This window comes from Chrysemys picta, chromosome 1 (assembly GCF_011386835.1).
Source record: "Chrysemys picta bellii isolate R12L10 chromosome 1, ASM1138683v2, whole genome shotgun sequence".
In the NCBI taxonomy this organism is placed as follows: domain Eukaryota; kingdom Metazoa; phylum Chordata; order Testudines; family Emydidae; genus Chrysemys; species Chrysemys picta.
Window position 1 is genome coordinate 196,789,646 of NC_088791.1, and position 20,928 is coordinate 196,810,573.

General features: G+C 37.8%; 1 protein-coding gene across 6 annotated transcripts in view; it reads right to left on the reverse strand.

The window, feature by feature from the left end:
- DSCAM (DS cell adhesion molecule) overlaps nucleotides 1-20,928 on the reverse strand; it is a 614,601-nt gene that overhangs the window by 496,495 nt on the left and 97,178 nt on the right. For all 6 annotated transcript variants that reach the window (XR_010594753.1, XR_010594754.1, XR_006176627.2 and 3 more), the window contains exon 3: nucleotides 17,920-18,066. Coding sequence is in view for 2 of the 6 variants with exons in the window: in XM_005304452.5 (XP_005304509.1) it covers nucleotides 17,920-18,066 (147 nt within the window). In the remaining 4 variants the exon portion in view is untranslated. The remainder of the gene's footprint in view (nucleotides 1-17,919; nucleotides 18,067-20,928) is intronic.

The following is a 20,928-nucleotide window of genomic DNA, read 5'->3' on the forward strand; positions in this document are numbered from 1 at the left end:
GGGTTGAAGCCAATACCTACTTGCACCTCAGCAACTCTGGAATCTTATGATCCTGCAATCAGAATGAAGATGAAAAATGCCTGTGTATTTAACTAAATAGGTTCCTATTAGGAATGTAAAAATGGCATTGATTTCATTTAAGAGGAGCAGCTTGGATGAATGGCATAGTTAAACTGCTACATACAAATCATCTCAGCTCTAACAGTTTTAATTCAGGAGAAAATACAATATTCTGCACAAATGTTCTGAAAGAGTTTGTTAACACACAACATGTTAACTTAATTGAACTGAAATATTTAATATTCCTTTCTCCATATAAGAGTCTAGGGAAGAATGTGGGAAATTAACAGTACTGTAGAAAACTCCAGCTAAGCCATTTAACTTCCACACATGGTTCAGATACGGTATTAACTGGAGACATTAGAATGCAACTTGAATTCAGCAGTGCATGTCATTTGTAAAGGACATGAGTCACAAAGAAGAATGGAAAGAAGTCTCCAGTTTTAAATGCAATTCATTTTCACTGATTAAAACACAGACAATCTTCAGTTTTCTCTGACATATTTAGGGCATTTTTTAATACTTGTTCGTACGGCTTCCTTACAGTGATTTATTACTAGGCAATATCACATGCAGTTAGAAAATACATCTAAATAAAATGAAGCTGCAAAAGGCAAACAGTTTTATTTGATTTTTACTGACTATATTTATCAGCAATGATTTCCCATCGCATTTCTTTTAGCAAGCTTGACATTCTAAGTCTTCCACACAGGGAACTCCAATCCAAGTCAAGGGAGTTCTGGCAATAGCAATCCAAATCACAGAGAGCATGCAGGATTGCGTCTATACACAAGACAAAGCAGAGGCATTCTCACCACAAAACTGTGGCCATTGTTTTCCCAGTTCTGATTTCTTTTGTGTCTTTGTTGGAGGTGATGGGGAAATGAACTGAGAAAACGTATAGGGTGTGAAATCTTTCTTCTGCTAATCCAGTATTTATAAAAGAAATATATGAAAATGAAGGATCAAAACAGAGGACTGCACTTTAGGAGACCCACTTTCTGTTCCCAGCTTTGCCACAGAGTCTCAGAACTTGGGCATGTTAATAAAACTCTTTCGGTCTCAATTTCTCCATACGTAAAATGAAGATAATAATACTAATACCTCACAGAGCCTTAATATTTATCAAAGGGAGATTTTCAACTGATTTTCATCAGCACTTGTGTTCCTAAGTTCCTTAAGCACTTTTGAAAATCTGGCCCAAAGTACCTTAAGATTCGTGGATGGAAGGCCCTATTGAACTGCAAAGTATTACTTAATAATGCTATTCCAGTAACAAAATTATAATGGATATGAAACACAGGGTAGGCAAAAGTAGTAGAGAATTTTTTTAAAATCCTTTTAAAAATTAGCACAGCACCACAGAATGTACGTATTTGTTCCACCATGACATTTAGGGGAGATCTTTCTATTTTCCACCCTAAAAATGCTGAGTATTTGTTGAACCACTGGTTATACTATCTGACTTTCTATTCTTTTTCACTTCTGTTGCAAAGTTCTAAAGTTGCTTTTTGGCAAGGCATATAACTTCCACTTGGGTAGAAATGGTTGGAATTTTTCACTGAATATTAAATATTAGCGTGGGATAATTTTCAGGGACAGAAAATTTTATGAAACGCTAATATGTTTATGAAACCAAAAATGTTTGGGAAAAAAAAGCCATGAAGCTCACAAAACTTCTTACTGCACCAGTGTTCCCACCCTTGCATTCCATATTTAAATATAACATGGTGCAAGTGTATTAGTCTTTGATACATTCCTTGTGTTTCACTATGTTCTTTTTTCCAACCCCTCTCCCTCACTCCATTAATTGCTTATGCTTTTTTATTGCAGGAGTACTGAGGAAGTTGAATGAGACTTCAGATAAATGAATTGCAATAAAAAGATTATTGTAAGTCATGCTGCATGCACATATAAAAATAAGAAGGCTGAATATACAGATCTAAGACTTCACACAGATACTTTGTTTTAATGAGAAATTTGCTTCAAGGCAAGTTATTTCATTTGTAAGGACAATTTCTTCTTTTTTGCATTGAATAGTATTTTACATAGTTTAATTCTTTTTTTAAAAATGCACATACTATTTTTTACATTTAAAGGGTCGCCATCACATGAAATCTAACCAATTTTTTAAAACAGGAGATAAGTCATTTTGCACATGGCATCAGTTCATTCAGTCATATTATTGTGATAAAAATAAAAACACACAGCAGATTTTCTATTTTAAAATAAATGGTTCTCTTTTTTCTGTGTTGCCTGACTCACACAGAATGCATAAATGGACAAAGTAAACAGTATAAAAACAAAGAAAAAATATTTTCCCACTGTTATCTCTCAATGACTGCTTTGAGGGTTACTTCTAACAGTGTAGAAAAACACAACACAGAAATGTGATTTTTATATTGTGTCCCTTTAAATAAAACCCTACATTTTATTATTTATATAAATACCAAGGTATTTAAAAGACACAAAAATGACAAGCCCCAAAGAGATTTTTTTCATTCCAAATTCAACTTATTCCCTGACTCTGAATACCTTTCTCAGAGTGTGTCTGTAATGTGGTATCCTCCTTTTGGAAACAGATGTTTAGAAGGAATTTATTTTTTCCACAACGAATATGATCAGAAAGAAAAATGCTGTAAGTCAACTTTGTTTTCTCTGCTGAAACATGTAATCCCTGAACTGAGTTGCTCTGACCTTCCACAAGTAGCAGGGTGATCATTCTCAGGGAATTTATGAGTATCACCATCTATTTGAAAAGAAAGCCCCTGGATAAAAGAGGAAAATTAATTTGAATGTACGGTGAGAGTGATCATCAAGTGCTGGGCCATTCCCCAAATGGAATTTAGCCAGACTTGATCCTTAGGCAGAGAGCCAGAGACAACGTCCTACTGGTCGTACATGCTATATTTTTCAGAAGTAGATATATGTCGTGTGTGAAGTGGGGAGGTGGGAGAGTCTCTTCCTCAAAGCAGACTGACAGTAGGATTTAAAGACCCTGGAGCATTAATCTTATCAGCTGTCCATGTTACCAGACTCAAAACCAGGGCAGCAGTAAAGCTTAAGTTTTTGCTAGAGGAAGATATATGGAATGATCCACCTAAAACCACTACAGTGTAATTAAGGATAAATCCTTCAAAAAAAAAATCTGATGAAACTGAAGTTTATAATCTAGACCACAAAGATCTATTGAAAAGACAAATATGTTAATTCATAATTAGTGTCAATCAGCTCATAAATTTCACTAGCATCAAATTACTCTCCACAGTGCCCCCCCTCCCCACTTTTATTTTATTTTATTTTTTTGTTTTTTTAGTTCCTCATGCTTCTGACAGTAATCCAGATTTGGAAGCCAAGGCTCAAACACACACACACACACACACACATTTAGAAATCAAGCTTACTGATTGTGATTGTCTGTGATATACTATTCAGAACAGCCTACTCAGATGGGGAAGTTGGGTTGGCATTCATGCACAGGTGTGGATTTTAAATTTCTCCTGAGAGGTCAAAGCTCATACCCCACTGCACTGCTGCAGAAGTGCTCAATTAGACATGAGGACAGTGGCTCACCTGAGACATCAGCAGAGCAGACATGAATTTTTAACTCTTCTGTGCACTGAAGCATCAGTTGTTTTCAGTCCAATTCACTGCATGAGATGGAAACATCTTCTCTTTATATCAAGCTAAAATTCTTGTATTAATTATATCAATTTGCATAAAATTCAGATGGAGAAAAATGGCAGTACAGAGAAAGTTAATGCACATTTTTCTGTGAACTGAATTTGATTAGATAGTTTTAAATGGATTCTGAATGTTAGAGGAACATATTGGAATAGACACAGGACCATTAAAATAGAAAAAAAAAAAACAGGTAAGCACAAGAAGAGAGACTGAACTGAGATAGAAAAAAAAATAGTTGCCATAGATATATACCTACATACTTCATTTCATGCACTCATAATTCTCTCCGGCAGCTGCATGATTAATTCAAAGATTTATTGATTTTTTTTCCTTGCACAATCCTGCTGACCTGCTTTTGTTGACAGGTCTGTGTGGATCACACTACTCTGTCAGTTGAAAGTATAGCATCATGTTGGTCTCCGTGGCCTGGAGTAAACATTTTTACTAGTTCAACATAAATAGCATTTGAGTGCATGATAAAACAAACACCCTTTGTTTCTAATTGGGCAGATATGAACTAGAAAACCAGTAGCCTAAAAGCTGAGAAATATACTGAAAGTATATAATGCATTTCTTTGTATTAAAATAGTTGTTTAGGGTTTCCCCTACAAAAAAGCCAACAGATTCAATTCTTCTAACAAATCACTAGAAAAAGCAAAGAAAATTTGGGATAGCCTCTTATTGAATGCCAAAAAGTTATAACTGTTATTGTGTATACACGGGATGATCAATTATCATCAAACAAGAGGATAGTGCTTCCCCCAGAAAATTAGAAGTAAGTAGTTCTTGTAATTATTGCACAGACCACTGGTTGTAAATTGACCCGTATTCCTAAGTAATGACTGATCATCTAAAACTTAGACTGAACAAATATTGTATATATATTTTATTTTATTACCCCATTTTATTGGGGTCTGCATTTTGGAGACCAAAATGAAGAAACAGAAGAAGAAAAGCTGTTCTTATGATATTTTTAGCCAGAGTGAAATCAGGAGATACCAGATATATCAATAGAACTGATTTTCTAGTGATCTTTTCAGTTCAATTTTGACTCTCAAGAGAGATGGATGGATCAGAGTAAGCATCTGAATTTTGGATGTCTGTCTGTCTGAACCTCTGAACATTTAAACGATTATCCATGGCAACAGTACTACACCCATTAATGGAGTTATTTTACTTCAACCAGTTAGACTGGTCAAAAAACTTCACCAGAAAATACTATTTCAAACTTAATCAATGTCAATGTCAGTTGTTATGAATTCACTCCATATCAAAATAAAATACAGGTCAGACATCATTGCTAGTGAAAGTTTCTACGTTTTACCACTTTGAAATCACAGCTAAACCACAAATATATAAACTTGGAAGGATTAGATATTTATCAGTAAATGCCAATTTCACCATACACACATAAATCAACACATATATATTTCCACCAACGATAATATCAATTTAAATTTACAGATAGGCAAAGTAAGAAAAATGCAGTTTGAGAACTTAAGAGTTTGACTTAAGGATATTTAGTTTGTGTATTTTGACATATGATGTTGACAATTTATGCTTTAATGGTTATGAAGTTTTAACTTTTTGAAACTCAATGTCTGCTGTCATTACATAATTATTGTCTGACACCCACTCCCAATAATTTCCCACAACTGTGAAAATGTAAAGAAATAAATACAAATAGGAAAAAAATGCTTACAAATAAACATTGGTATTATCCATTAAAATGATTAAAAAATAAAAATCATTTTTTATAGGACAACAGCTTTATGGCGTAATCGGTTCTGAGCAGCAAGGCATCCTTTCATTAAAATGAATGAGCTGATACCTCAATGTCATCCCTTCATATCAAATCCATCAGTGATCAAAAGGTTGTTTTTCTCAGGTCAGTTTCAGAATTTTGTTGGAATCATCTTGAAAACCCAGAGGATACTCAGTATCTATTCACCAACATATATACATTATGTAAATATCTAGGAGGGTAAGAAGAGCCATAAGCAGCTAACAGCATAGGATAATAAAAAAAATAATGCTATGATCACTATTTTTGATAGAATTGGAAAGTTAGGGCTAGATCCACAAAGATGAGCACACCAATCCGCATCTGTATTACACATCATGGGATTGGGGCTTGAATGAGTAGAGCCCATGCAGAAATTATAGGCTTGGACAGTGTCTCACATGCACAAATTAAAGGCTTGGACAGTGCCTTGAACACAAACAAAGTCACATGGATCAAAAACTGTCTGAGGAATTGTGAATAAAAGAAAAATAATAAAATTCAATGGGTCTGGTACAGGAAAGGAGTCCAGTGAGCAACACTGAAATTTAATAGTCCATTCTATCTTAATTCATATCTTTAATAAAGATCCAGTGGAGGGGAGGGGTAAACACCATGTTAATTAAGAGAGCAGAATATTTGGCAGTGCTATGAACTCCAGAAAGAGGACAGAGAATATAATGGGAGACAGAGTTGCAAGAAAAATCCGGCAGGCAATAATATGTGATTTAACCTGGAAAAATACAGATAAATTCAGGTATGTCTGGAGGGAAATAATACAATGCGTAGATATTTCCAGTGAGAGAGAGAGAAACATTGCTGAAAGTACCTATTCATGACTGTGGATATCAAATTAATCATTAGTGTACAAAATAATAAGATAGCCCAAAAAAAATCAAAACCAAAAACCAGTATAGTTTGGCGCTCATGTCTTGTAACGTGATGTATTGCGCAACAGGCCACTAGGCCTGTGCTGAGCTCCATGAAGGGTACTCCCATACATACTGTGCGGCAGCATTGCCGTAGGCCATATATTAGAATCATTATGAAATAGTCTGAGAAGGTGAAAGCACCTTTCTTTGTGGCACAGGTCAGGCCCTAGAACATGGTGCTACTTTCTGGGCCCTTCAGTACCAGAAAGATGTGGACAAAACTGGAAGGAGAACCTGAAGAGAAATAAAATTGATTAAGGACTGAAAGGACTCCATCATTTGAAAAAAAGAATTATTATGTATATATTTATATTTGGTGAGGCTATAATGATGAGGGAGTGTAGCGTGTAATTGCCTATTAATATTCCAAGGATGGTGATTCAATAAAGGGAGAGTGGTTGTAACCAGGAGGAATGGCATTAAATTAGAAAGATATATAGAGATTGAGTGTCAGGAAAAGCGTCCTAATATTTGAAGACCTGACCCAGGAAGAAGATCCTCACTATTTCTCCTTCCCCACTCGAGGAAGGAAGGAAGGGCAGTGCCCCTTCTCCTCTCCAAGGTACCCATGCCACCTCTTCCCCTCCTTTTGTGCAAGATCCCTCCCCTAGAGAGATTTGAATCCCGTCAATACTCCTATGCTCCTTACCTTTAATAGGAAAAAGAAAAAAAGGCTGTGGAAGAAAGAGGGAAGAGATAGGGTGGAGAGATTTAAATGAAGGAGAAGGAAAAATAAATAATAAAAAATGCCATTTGCTTCCTAGGCACTCTTCAGTACTGACATATCTACAGTACCTTCACCCACAGCTGTGTCCTTTCACTTAGTGTAATACAGATAAAGTAACCAAAGGTGGGGCAGATTTCTGCTCCCTGGATTTTTGGTACATCCCTTTCTGATAGATCCCTTGCCCCCTACTCCAACCTCCCATAGGCATCCATCTACATTCCCAATATTAAAAGGAAGAAGAGGCTGGGGGTGAAAAGTCTGAAAGGTCAACTATTACCCGGAAAGAAAATAACTGTGCTACTTATGTCCACTCCATCTGTAGCCACTCTAAGAAATACAAAACAAGACACTGCTCTCTCAGCTGCCAACCCACCTCTTGCACATATGTTCTGCAATGCTAACTCAACAGTAAAAACACATTCGCTATCCCTGACCTTAAATCCAATGAACGCTCTTTCCCTTTGTCTACATTATCAAAACATGATTAGATGACTGCGGACCTGGTGTTACCCCATAGCATCCCTCCAGGCTATTCCAGACATCACCCTGTCAGAGGGCCAGAACCAAAATCCATTGAAGTAAACAGAGAGACTCCCATTGACTTCAGTGAACTTTAGACCAGGCCCAGAATGCATGGAAACAGAGTAGCTGTCTCACTCCTAAAGAAGAAGAATCTTTCCTGGGAAAAAAGTCAGAATATTTCAAGTGTGTCCCTTATTTGCAAGTCAACAAAATCTAAGTTATAAGTCATGCCAAACAACTGACCTCCAGATCATGAAGGTTTTCACAGAGAAGCTGAGAGAGACTGTGGAAGAGTCCCAAAAACTCATCGCCCTAGGAAACTTCAGGCCCATGGAGATGACACATCTGATACAATGGTCCAAAATTTTCTATGCACCTATAGACCATGAATTGCCTGAACACCACATGTAATTGCTCACACCCTAATCTAAAAGTGGATATAGGAGATGAAAGTTCATCTCTATCTTGATCAGATCACTAACCCCTCCAATCAGACATCATAACCCAAATTCACAAACAATAAACCTTAGTCACCACGGTCTGTCCTCAAAGACTAACAGATTGTGCTGTTTAGATGCTGCTTGTATTATTAGAACTGGGAGCACTGGCTGTTGCGAGTCTGAAAGGACAGGAAACAGGAAGGAGGAGGAGGAGTTGAGGAGGCTGGGAGAGTTACAAAGTGTGCAGCTACAGCTTGGAGAAGAGACTTGCACTGTAAAAAAAAGTTCTGTTGAAGTTGTTAATACTTTGCCTGGTGGATACAACATTATGGTGTCGAGGATGGATCTTCTGCCTCTGAACCCACCTGCACCCTTTCTGCAAAGCCCAGGTGAGCCTCCAATTGCTTTTACTGCCTGGATCCGTATGTTTGAGACTTATCTGCTTGCAATCAGTGCTACAGAGATTTCTGAAGTATGAAAGCGTGCTCTGCTAATCCACTGCCTTGGAGCAGAAGGGCAGTGTATATTTTACACTTTTCCCCTTGCAGACGATAAATATGAGGCTGCACTCACTGCATTAAAGAACTTTCTTGTGCCAAAAGTGAATGTAGTAGCTAATCGCTACAGATTTCGCCAGCGTGAGCAGAAACCAGGGGAGACTATAATGCAGTATATGGCTTCCCTGAGGAGTCTAATTGTAACTTGTGACTTTGGGAATATGGCAGATGAGATGATTAGAAACCAGCTCATTAAGAAAACAACAATGCTTCATGTAAGAGAATGCTTACTTCTAAAACCACAACTTACACTAGAAAAAACAACAACCTGCAGTCTGTACTAAACTGCATCAGCAAAGCAGGCCTCAAGCTCAATAGGTCCAAATGCAAATTTAGACAAACTGAACTCTCCTTTCTGGGGCATACAATTTCACAGGCTGGACTAAAACCTGATCCAGATCATATCCTGGCAATTTCAAATGCTCCTCCTCCAACAGATTTGCAAACCTTACATTCCTTCTTGGGTCTTACCTCCTGGTATGCAAAATTCATTCCCAATTATGCTTCTGTCATTGAACCGTTACGAGAATTACTACAGAGAAGTTCAACCTTAGTGTGGACAACGGATGCACAAGTTAGTTTCGAAAGGGTGAAAGACTTGATTGTACATAGTCCCGTACTTGCATTATTCAGTCCCGCATTGCCCACAATTGTAACTACTGATGCTTCTGATTATGGACTTGGGGCTGTCCTCACACAACTTCATGAGGACATCACAAAGAGGACTGTTGCATTTGCTTCAAGGACACTAAGTAATGCTGAAAGAAAGACAGTTGAACAGAACCAAGCAAAGTCTAAGGCTTTCACAGACAAATGGCGGGGTGCTAAGGAACCAAAGTTTGAGTGTGGTTCCTTTGTTAGAATATGAAAACCTGGAATCTTACGCAAAGGGGACCATAAATTCACAGCTCCTCTTAAAATCATACAGAAGAAGGGACCTTACACCTATCGACTTTCTGATGGGTGGGTATGGAATGCTGCTTATCTTGCACCTGCCTATGCACCAAGAGGAGATTATGCCAACACCCAGTCTGCATTGGATGACTTCACTGTAGAACCAACACAACAAGACATTGAACTGGAACCGGGGCTTGAGAGACAGTCTGTTAGACTCAGACGACCACCTGCCTGGACTAAAGACTATGTTATGTAATATCTACAGTGTTTTCAGTGTAATATTCCTGCCAACAGTATAGTGTCTTGTTTCATATTTGTTCCTGGGGTTAGAACAACAATGTTTATTTTAATTTGGAAAGTTTCTTAAGAGAGGAGGGAATGTGGTGTTTAGATGCTGCTTGTATTATTAGAAATGGGAGCACTGGCTGTTGGGAGTCTGAAAGGACAGGAAACAGGAAGGAGGGGGAGGAGTTGAGGAGGCTGGGAGAGTTACAGAGTGTGCAGCTACATTTTAGAGAAGAGACTTGCACTGTAAATAAAGTTCTGTTGAAGTTGTTAATACTTTGCCTGGGGATACAACACAGATCCAGTTAAATTCCAAGGCTTTCTTATGAACACCATAGCCAACTCATGGACCAAGGAGCGGAAAGTCTGGTGAGACATTATTCCTCCCTGTGTCCTCTGCTATTGACACACTCGTATCTAGACATATCCTCCCCCACCCAGTTTAGCATGGTTCTCAGATTATCACACTCTGATACAATGCAATAGAAAATATAGATGGAATAGATACTGTATATCAGCCAGTAGGAAGATTCTCCAATGAATGGGAGAAACAACATTTCTTGAGTCATCTAAAATTGAACTATGTAAGTCACAGGAGAGCATACCATAAACTTGCACTGGCAGGAGAGGTATACAAAACCTAATAGATCCTTCCCATCTCTAATTTCTATCATGTGGTACTCCCCACATTAAACACTACTACCAAATGTAAAAAAAGTTGCAAATGCAATAACCAGGCATTTCTTAAATAATGCAGTAAGTTACTTTTCCCTAATGGTTCCTTAGGAAAATAACTTTGTTGAAAGAGAAAGCTAAGAAGCAATATCCGTTTTAGAGATAAGTGAGCTTTACAAGTCTGCATGAAGCTTGGAAAACATATTGCTGTTGCAGCAAACTTAAAGTCCAATCCTGAAAAATGCTGAGCATCTGCACTTCCTATTAACATCACTAGCAATCAACAGAAGTTGCAGGTGCTCAGCAACTCTCGAAATCATGCCCTGAAAAAAAGAAAAAGGAGGAGGAGTCTGGCTGTGGCATTTTTCTGTGTAGTACTACAATTTAAAAGAGTATTTTAAGTCCTTAGCTGCATTATTGATATTAGATTATTCAAAAACTCTACATATGTTTAAACCTCTTTTACTGTCAACATCAGGTCTACCGATTTAGATTTTTATTCTGTTCAACTTGGACAATGAAAAATCTTAGAGCTAGAGCATTTGAAGTTATGTTATATGGCTGTTGATTGTTAGAGAGAAATGGGTGAATTTTGGATGCATTCAAATCTAGATCTCATCTTTGCATGTGGGACCCTCTTCTATATTGCCAATATTTCTAAAGGACTAGAATTTATATAGAAAACTATCTACATTCATGAATAATATTAATTAGAAAATTTAACCCATTTTAACCATGCGCAGCGCTCACTATTAAGGAGAAAAATGTTCACCCCAAGGATTTTGAGATGCTGCCATAATCTCCAAATATAAGTACAGATGAAAACTTCAGTTTTGTATCTTAGATACCACTATGTGGTAGCTACTGGCAAACAGGACTGCTGACCATCAATCATTGCAATTCATAGAACTCTTGGTGGAAAGAGATCCAAGAACACTTGGAGCCTTCTAAAGTTAAGACTTAACGAATGTGGTGTAAATTATGCAATTCGTTATATTAAATGCAGGTCATTGTGCATCAGTGACACATTCTCAGCCTTGGTCCGCTGTGTCTAATTTTGAGCCTCTGCACTTTCCATGGGCCATAAGACTCAACAGCTGTCATCCTTATGTCAATCGAAACCCTTCAGGGACTTGTTTACCTTTCATAGTTCTATACCTTTCGTTCAAAGCTGCTATTCTTTCACTGCTAATTAAATCCCCACAATAAATACTGTGGCTCTTCTTTTTCTACCTTTTTAAAGTCATCCTATTTTTCACACAACTCAGATCCTTTCAAGGTTTGTTATTAGACAGGAAAAGGGGGGAATTTAAGCAGAAGGGTCCATGCACCTCTTGTTAACCTATTAAACTACACAGGTCCATTAAAATCTCAAAAAAACCTCACAGTTCTCATCATCTAGCTAACATGGTATTCATAATAAACCAAGAACAGATATAAAGAGTGTGTGTATTTAGATTATATACAGCTACCCCTTCAAAATGTAAAATTGCAAATATTTTAATATAAAGATTTTTATAGACAATATTATTGAACTGTTTTGTTTATATTTTTTCTTTTTCTTTTCACCTCTATTTTCTTCTAATGCATATCATAGTACATCCTTTCTGCTGTCTTTTCAGTGTCTGCTTTCCCTTGTCTCTTTAATGTTATAGGGAAAGCAGACAAAGTTTCAATTTGTTTGTGTCTCATACCGTTGTAACCCCCAGAAAGACAGGTTCTCTCTTAATATGACTACAGTTTATTTACCCTCCTCCCTTCCACTCTTTTCCTCACTTTTCCCTCTACTTAATCTTCTCCTTCCTTGTCCCTTCACTGTTCTCTTACACTCACCCCTTTTAATAATCCTCTTTCAGTTACCACTCCTGTCCTCCACTCATCCCAGGAACTGATCAACAATCGAACGGGTATGGAGCTACTCTTTACCCACCCAACACAGGGAGAATCAGTGACTATTTTGCCTTTGCCTGTCCTCTTCCCCACCTGGCTTTGCTGTTTGTTGGGGCTGCCTGAAGTACACAGAGCAACAGTTCGGAACTGAGACAGAGACCAGAACCAAGCATTAGTCCCCTTTTGGTGGCTGAATGCAGAGGGTGGGGAGTGGGGCAGCAGCAGTGGAAAACACAACAGCACCGTGCATTACACTTTGTTTTCAGTTGTCACTGCACAAATGTGCTTTACTGCATTCATTAGGCTCTTCTGGAAAAATGGTTTTCAGTAGTTGCAAAATCAACACAGCACAGTGCCAGATTCTAATGGAGTGACAATCTGTGGGGGTAAATTCATGAGGGAAAACAGTGAGGACTCAGAAGAAACTTTGTATGTACAAAGTTAGCTAGTAGTCACATGACAAGATTTACAACAAAGGATTACTTAAGTTTTCATGTTTAGTGTGACCTGCAAGACATGATTCACTAGAACGCATATGTGGGTCTCAAAGATCTAGCTACAATACTTACAAAGACACAAGTGCAAGTCCCTCTAAAATTGCTCCTAACTACTGTACATTTTTCTATTTTTCACATTTCAAATGTTGTTAGGCGAGGTCTATACTGTGGGGGAAAAGTGAATTGTTAGTATTAGGAAAGATGGGTGAGCAAATGTCTGTCTGAATGGATATAATTTTACTATTTGTAGTTTCTAAAATTGATTTTATTTTAACTTTTCATTGAAAATTTTTGTGGAAAAAAGTTTGTGGGAAATTTTTCATTACACATATTCACCATTTTTATTAAACATAGGCAACTACTGCTTTAAATGAAGGGGAATCTGTTAGCAACAGAGCTCCAGATAAGGTCCAGGGCCTATCTTCTGGGGATGCCTTCCAGTGGCCTTCTACCCCCTCACCTTTGCACTAACCCTGATCCATGGCATGAAACCAGAACCAGGAAATAGAGAAGGGTCTCTTACCAGCAGTCCTGTGCATTACATATTTACTACAAACTAAAATCCCTATGGACAGAGCTTTCTGCTCTCAGATAACTTCAGTGGGACCTCCTTATGCACAACCAAAAGCAGAATCCAGCCAATAGATTATAAAGTTACAGATGTCTAGCATGTTGCATCATTATGAAACCAACAAGACTTCTACTGTCTGAGCTAAGACATATTTCCTGTGTACTTCTAAAAAACTAGATTTTGGTATATATAATGAGCAGCAATGCTTTTAAAAGCAAGCAAGCAAGCAGAGAGTTGGTTTTACATAGAAAAAAGGACAACTAACATACCGTGTAATAGCGGAGCATCTGAAACAAGGATTGTGGCTCATTTGCAAGTCCCTTTATTCTAAAATTCAGGATGGGGTCTCCATATATTTTAGTATCTGAAATGTTCACTCTAGATTATATCTGAAAGGATTGTATGCAAGTGTAACTAATTCAAAAGCAAAAATCACTCTTCTAAAACTAGAACATGCAGCACCTGTTAAGAGTGCTGGCTTGTTTACCTTTTTTAGGAAGTCTCACACTTCCCTCCATGGGTCTACGCTCGCTGTCTTACTTGTGTGTTCTTCAACAGATAATCCTTATGGGAGATTTTATTTTCAACTTTCTCCCTTTTATGGTACTGTATACTTAGTTTTATACCACTGTTTCCATGGCATTTTGTCTAATACAGTCTGTGATAATCTCCAGTAAATATACATCCCTAGCAGATTCCTTGTAGTGGTTTCTGCTCATTTTAATTTTCCTTTCTGATGACATCCACTACTCACTGATAATCAGCCATATTTCTCTTTTAATCCTATACTGTCACTAATGTTCTAATATTAAATTGTCAGATGCAAAAACATACTATTGTCTATTTCTTTTCAACACTTCACAAAAGTTGATCAGACACACATGGGAAAGTTGTTCTCATATTTGGTACCTATGTTAGTATACAGTTTCCCTCAAAATATTGATCACTAGTAGAAAACAGATCAATAGTCCTGTTATGTCTTAGCATCCTATTCATCAGCACTGGGAATCCAAGACTTTGAGGTTAATCAATATCCACCATTTGAGTTCATGGCCATATTATTGTTGAATTGATCATGGAGAGAAATCAAGGCAATTGTCTCATAAAACACGTCACTTTTTAAAAAGCTAGCACTATTAAGCTGCTGCTAAAGTACTGTGATAGTAAACAGCAAACCCTACAGTCATTCTAGTTAAACTGGACTGATGTCCCCTGCCTCCCTTTAACACTGGTACTGAGGAGTTCATCAGAACAACTGTAATTAAATATAGACTTTATATTTGATCTGGCAAGATATACTAAACAACCTTTTAAAGAGCATCAGTTTTAATGGATAGTTTTTGCTTGCTTTGTGACTGCACACAATTTTTTTTTCAGATATACTGTTGTAGGATCAGAGCCATGATAAATGTATTAAGTCTTCATTTTTAATGGCTTGCTGTACTGTTTCTAAAACAAACAAGTTCCAGATGTAATGGCTTATTAGGTGAATCCACCCTATCCAGCTCATGGAAATGCAGTTCCACGCTTTTTTTTCTTCCAGGGACATAACCAAACTGGATTTAATGGAGGAACAAGACACGGACAGGAATGAATGGTGATACTGTACTGCTCTCTGTGTCTATAAAGATGCTTTGGGAGGAGAAGAAGATTTTTAATGGATGCAGCTTCATCAATTAAAAAAGTCAAAAGTCCTATGAGAAAAAATGTGTAGGCCCAGCTGATCAATAAAGGACTATTATTATGTTCCTTCATAAGAACATAAAAATGACCATACTGGGTCAGACCAAAGGTCCATCTAGCCCAGTATCCTGTCTTCCAACAGTGGCCAATGTCAGGTGCCCCAGAGGGAATAAACGAGTGATCCATCTCCTGTCGTCCATTCCCAGCTTCTGGCAAACAGCGGTTAGAGACACCATCCTTGCCCATCCTGGCTAATAATCATTGATGGACCTATCCTCCATGAATGTATCTAGTTCTTTTTTGAAGCCTGTTATACTCTTGGCCTTGACAACATCCTCTGACAAGGGGTTCCACAGGTTGACTGTGTGTTGTGTGAAAAAATACTTCCTTTTGTTTGTTTTAAACCTGCTGCCTATTAATTTCATTGGGTGACCCCTAGTTCTTGTGTTATGAGGAGTAAATAACACTTCCTTATTTACTTTCTCCACACATCATGATTTTATAGACCTCAATCATATCTCCCCATAGTCGTCTCTTTTCCAAGCTGAAAAGTCCCAGTCTTATTCATTTCTCCTCATATGGAAGCCATTCCATACCCCTAATCATTTCTCAGCCACTAGAAGGACAGATGTTGAAGGCAGAGGCTTGACTACCTAGGTAGACAGTTTCTATGTTCTATGTAGCCATTGTGGCTTCCAGAGAAGCAGCATTCCCCTCTACAATAGTAGGGAAGAGGCTGCAGAAACATATATTGTACTCTAGACTTCAGAATTATGAGGAAAATCCAAAGATGTGGTGGTGCTCCAACAGGGTAGGAATCAGGCTGTGAGGAGACAAGTCACGTTGGTGAAATTTTTCAAGATGTTCTGAATTGATAATTGAGAATGCAGGAACTTTTAATAATATTAAATTATCTAACTTAATAGACTATTTTAAGATTAAGAGAAATTAAATAGAAACCCATGTAATTATCTGTTTGGTAATTTTAATTATATTATATATTCTTTTAACAGGTTACAATAATAATAAAGATATTTGTAACATTTAATGGCTCAATCCTGTTCTTTAATGCATGACCACAAATCACATCATCTGTATTGTATTTGCAATCCCGGAGTCCCAACTACTATAACTGGATTTGTGGTTCTTGTGTTCAATGGGGGTCTGCATGGGTGCAGGTTTCTACCCATGAAGATCAGATAGTTGGATCAGAGCCCACATGGGACAATGTAAAAAAATGGACTAAAGAGGATTTAGTGCACTTAAAAACTATACCGATATCAGTGGACAAGGTGACTGATCACTTTAAAATACTACATTTCTGTACCAAACAAGTCTATTTTCATATTGTCTCAAAAATATGTATGAAGGGACAAACCATTTAAACAATAGTTTTACCAGAAACAGGAAGTCAAATTTAGAAGACAAGATATATAGAAACAAAGAATTCCATTTCTATCCGCACCACATTTATCCAAAATGGAGGGTGGTTAACCTAGGAACTTACAATCTTTAACTCATTTCATCACATACTGTAGCATAGTGTAAACACATTCTTAATATACAATGCACTGACATTTAGCTTTGATTATTGTCCCCTTGCTGCAATACTCAACAGCTGTACTTTCACATCCTGTGCATGTACATCATTTACTTGAGCACATAATAGCAGATGTATTCTGTATTTATCCGCATAATACACATTTCAGCTGTAGTACAACATGCACTTTCCATATGATACAGTCTATATACACATATGTTGTTCTATGGATTTCTTACATACTATTAGCTAGAAAATGTTGGATTGCTATGGTGAAATCCTGGCTCCCCTGAAGTCAACGGTAGAACTCGCACCATTGACTTCAATGGAGCCAGGATTTCACTCCTAGACCCGTTTGTGAGGTTAAATCAGTTCAATGGGATTCTTCTTTTTTTTTTTTTAATGGGATCTTTGCTGCATCTATACATACTTTCAGTACATATTGTAGATGTTTTGTGGAGTCCTAACTAGAAAATTCAATTATTTTCATGAAAGTTTGCAGTTTTCCAACAGCAAAGTAAATTTTCTGTATACACAGCAGTGCAGATAGTTCTTTTTATAAACATACAGTTTAACTTCAATATATGCATAAATATATTTGGCTTACATCAAAAATGTTATTATATTATGTCTGTGGATAGTATATATAAGCTTTCACACTGTGAAAGCTTCCAAATGTTGTTTATAGGCATACCTGATACAAAAATATTATTGAAATATGGGAGTCAATTGCACATATCATTTCAAAGAACCAAAATAAATGTAACTCAAAATTTCTTTTACTCCATAACTAACTTCATCACTAGAAAACAATCACAACCCAACAAACAGTTTATGACACTCAAAACAAAAAATTCTATGGCAAACAGAATTTCCTTTAAAAAAAACCCATCAAGTCAACACTACGCCACAATGCCAAGAAATTCTGATTTTGTGTCTAGTGTAAAACAAAATACATGTTAATTTCCCTGGGAGCAAGCTAAAAAAAGCCAGAGCTGTCTCAAAGCTTCAAGTCACACCTAATCACGAGGATGCATCAGAGCTAAATGTGCTATACATTAATTACAGTGGAAAGATGAAATATCATTCAGCTATAATCAACACAAAGGAACCATTGAGCATTATGGAAAACACAGAAACCATATCCAATAGGGAAAGAAAGCCATTAAAGCCTACCTGAGACAAGTGAGACTGTGTCTTTCTCCCAAGAGACAACAGTGATGTATGCCTCCACAGAGGAGGGGATAATGCACTTGAAGACCGCTACATTGCCTCTCATGGCTTTCTGGTCCTCCACACGGACTGTGTAGGGTTCCCGTAAAACTAAAATGGAAGAATAGGGAGTTTTTGTTAATGAGTGAGATGGTAAAGCCAAGGTAGAATTAAATAGAAAGAAGTCCTGTCTGGAAAGACAGGTGGGTATCATTTCCCCAAGGACTGAATGTAAACGACACATTTCCTCGGCCTTTATAAGGGAAATCAGAAGATGAGCTCATGCCCATCACTCCTTTCACTTTCACATGCCTTAAAGCAGGCTTAGTCAAAGCCACAAACCCAAAATGGTGGGATTGTGCCCTGCTCCAGTTCTTCCACTGATCTTGCACAATTCACCCAGGATAAAGACAAATTAGGCAGGCAAGTAAAATATTATTAGACTTTCTTCATCCTAATGGCAAGGGTAAGAAAGTACATTTTGTGTCTTGGCTGGTAAATCTGTGATAATTTTACACTGCTGATCTGAAGGGTCTCCCTGAAAGAACTCCAAGATCCTCTTGCTTACTCCAATAGTATATTATACCTCATCACATTTCAGTGTTCATCCGCTAGTTAATTCTAGGTGCAAGGGGGAAATCATTTCCCAACAGAAACAGTCTCCACATGGAAAAAAATTATGCTCTGTCTCATGCCAGCTTGTTTAGGTTCTTATACCATACTTCCTTCAGAAGCTCAGCGTTCTACTTTACCAGAGGGAGCACAGGTTCCCCCAATACTGGTGGGAGATTCCCATATGGTGGTTCCGTTGAATTAAGCTACCAACCTTCTCTTGGTGCGAGGATAAGTGGGACAACCAGAAGGATGGGAGAGAGGAATTTAGGATGGAGGAGAGCGAGAAGAGTTGAAGGTGCTAACTGTGGAATCAACAGAGGTGAGTGAGAGGGAAGGAAAGAGGGTGCTCAGATTTCCAGAGAAGTGAAGCGTGTTAATAGACTGAAGGTCTCAAAGGTTGAGCAGAAAAGTGAGGGTGGAGGTGGAGTGGGCAACACTGAAAGAAATAAGGTAGTGATCAGAAAAAGGAAACTCTGATAGTGAGGTACATTATTGGGAACAGTACTAGTGACCCTGCTGGCAGCTTGGAGAATTGATCCAGAGATGAAGGTCAAAGGAAGATGATAGGGAGTGGAAGATGCAACAGCATCTACCAGCTGAGCATTTTGGGGGTAGGGAGTGGAAGATAAATGGGAGAAGAGGAAATCCAGGCACTGTAATCAATAAAAAATAGAGATGAGAAGCCTGTGGACAGTAACTAACAGGAGAGGGAGATAGAGATTAATGCCTGATGGAGTACAGTTCAGAAGTGGAAAGGTGGGAAGTGGCATGAATGAGACAGTAGGAGCTCAATACCACCATTGATTCATATCTGGGCTGTGTGAGAAGAGACCACTACAAGAATGCAGCTACAAAAGAGGTGTTGGAAAAGGGGGAGGCCAGTTTCAGTGAATACAAAGGGATGAAAGGAGCAAGAGGCAAAGCGGCCAGGCAGGTCGAGTAGTCATCATTACTAATGAGAGTAATTTCAGTGCCCTAAGGTAATCATGTCAGTAGAGCTATGGGACCACTGTATAGAAACTTCCTCTACTCCCACTGCAAAACAAAACAAAAAACTAAACCAAAAAATTCACTGAGAGCAAAATTTAAGTACAAGCACATTCACTCTAAGTGGGTGTGGCTGTATTTGCTTCCCAGTATTTAGATATATATTTCTGGAATAAAGAAGCCATGGACTTATAAAATGGTGACCTCTTTACAATTGCTCCTCATTAAAAAAAAAAAAAGTGTGTATGGCCAGATTCAAATTGTAAGTTAAGCATGTACAAATAGTGAAGGGTTTCAAGTAACAGTGCAACCACTAGCTCATGAAGAGGAAAGTGTTTGTTTTTTTTTCAGTTTTACAATCTGGATAGACAATTATATAGTTTAAAGGTCAACAGGTCTAAAAATAAAATGAATCAAAATTAAGTAGTAAGAGAAGACGGCATCTTTAGTCTAAAAATACTGTATATTACTGATTATAAATAATGAGGCAAAGTTACTAACTCTGATCACAGACTTGCTGGATTGTCAGAAGCATATGTTCTCTTACAGCAGCTTCCTTGGAACACCTCTTCACATGTGAAAGAAGCCAGCTACCATCTTCTTTCCATACTCCAGTGAAGGGCTCAAAAAGCACAAGGATCTCCTTCTTTATGTGGCTAACTGTCCCCTACCACTAATGCTCCAGGGATAGCTCACAGAGCATGGGCTATTTTGAGAAGGTATCATGACACAATATTATGAACAGGGATAGTGCAAGGTGGTTCACATTTTTTCTGAACTACTTGTACAGTTACAAAAACCTGTCATGTCATTAAAAAAGCCACTTCCAGGGCAATTTTTCCAAGAAGCAAATGTACACAAACACCTGTAAATCAGTGAAACTTGACAGAGGCAGAACTAATCTCATTTCCTCAATCCTTTGCTGGGGAGATTTACAGTATCTGGACCTTGACATTTTGGCATATGGGAAGGGAGAGGGCACACGTTCATCAGATTTCCAAACCAAACTATTAATCTTTGGAATTTGCAATATCCAAGGAGGTTGAGGTAGATCACAAGTAATTATTCAGTTCCAAACTGCATGAGACAGTTCTTGTTTGTGTACATGCACTAACTTTTTTGTTTAATGCATTCACAATGTTGCTAAGCCTCATGATTTTATCATGAGCCTTGTGATTTTTGCTGTTTTTCTTAAAGCCCCAGATCCCAGAGTCATTTGATTGCATGAGACTCATCTTTCATGGGAAAAAAAAAAGTCTCTAGCTTTCACAGTTGCTTGGGGGAAAAAACCAACTTGAAAGCAAGATGGACCTACCTCCATTTCCCCCCTGCTAAGGATCTGGCCCAGAGCGTTTATCTACATTACATGCA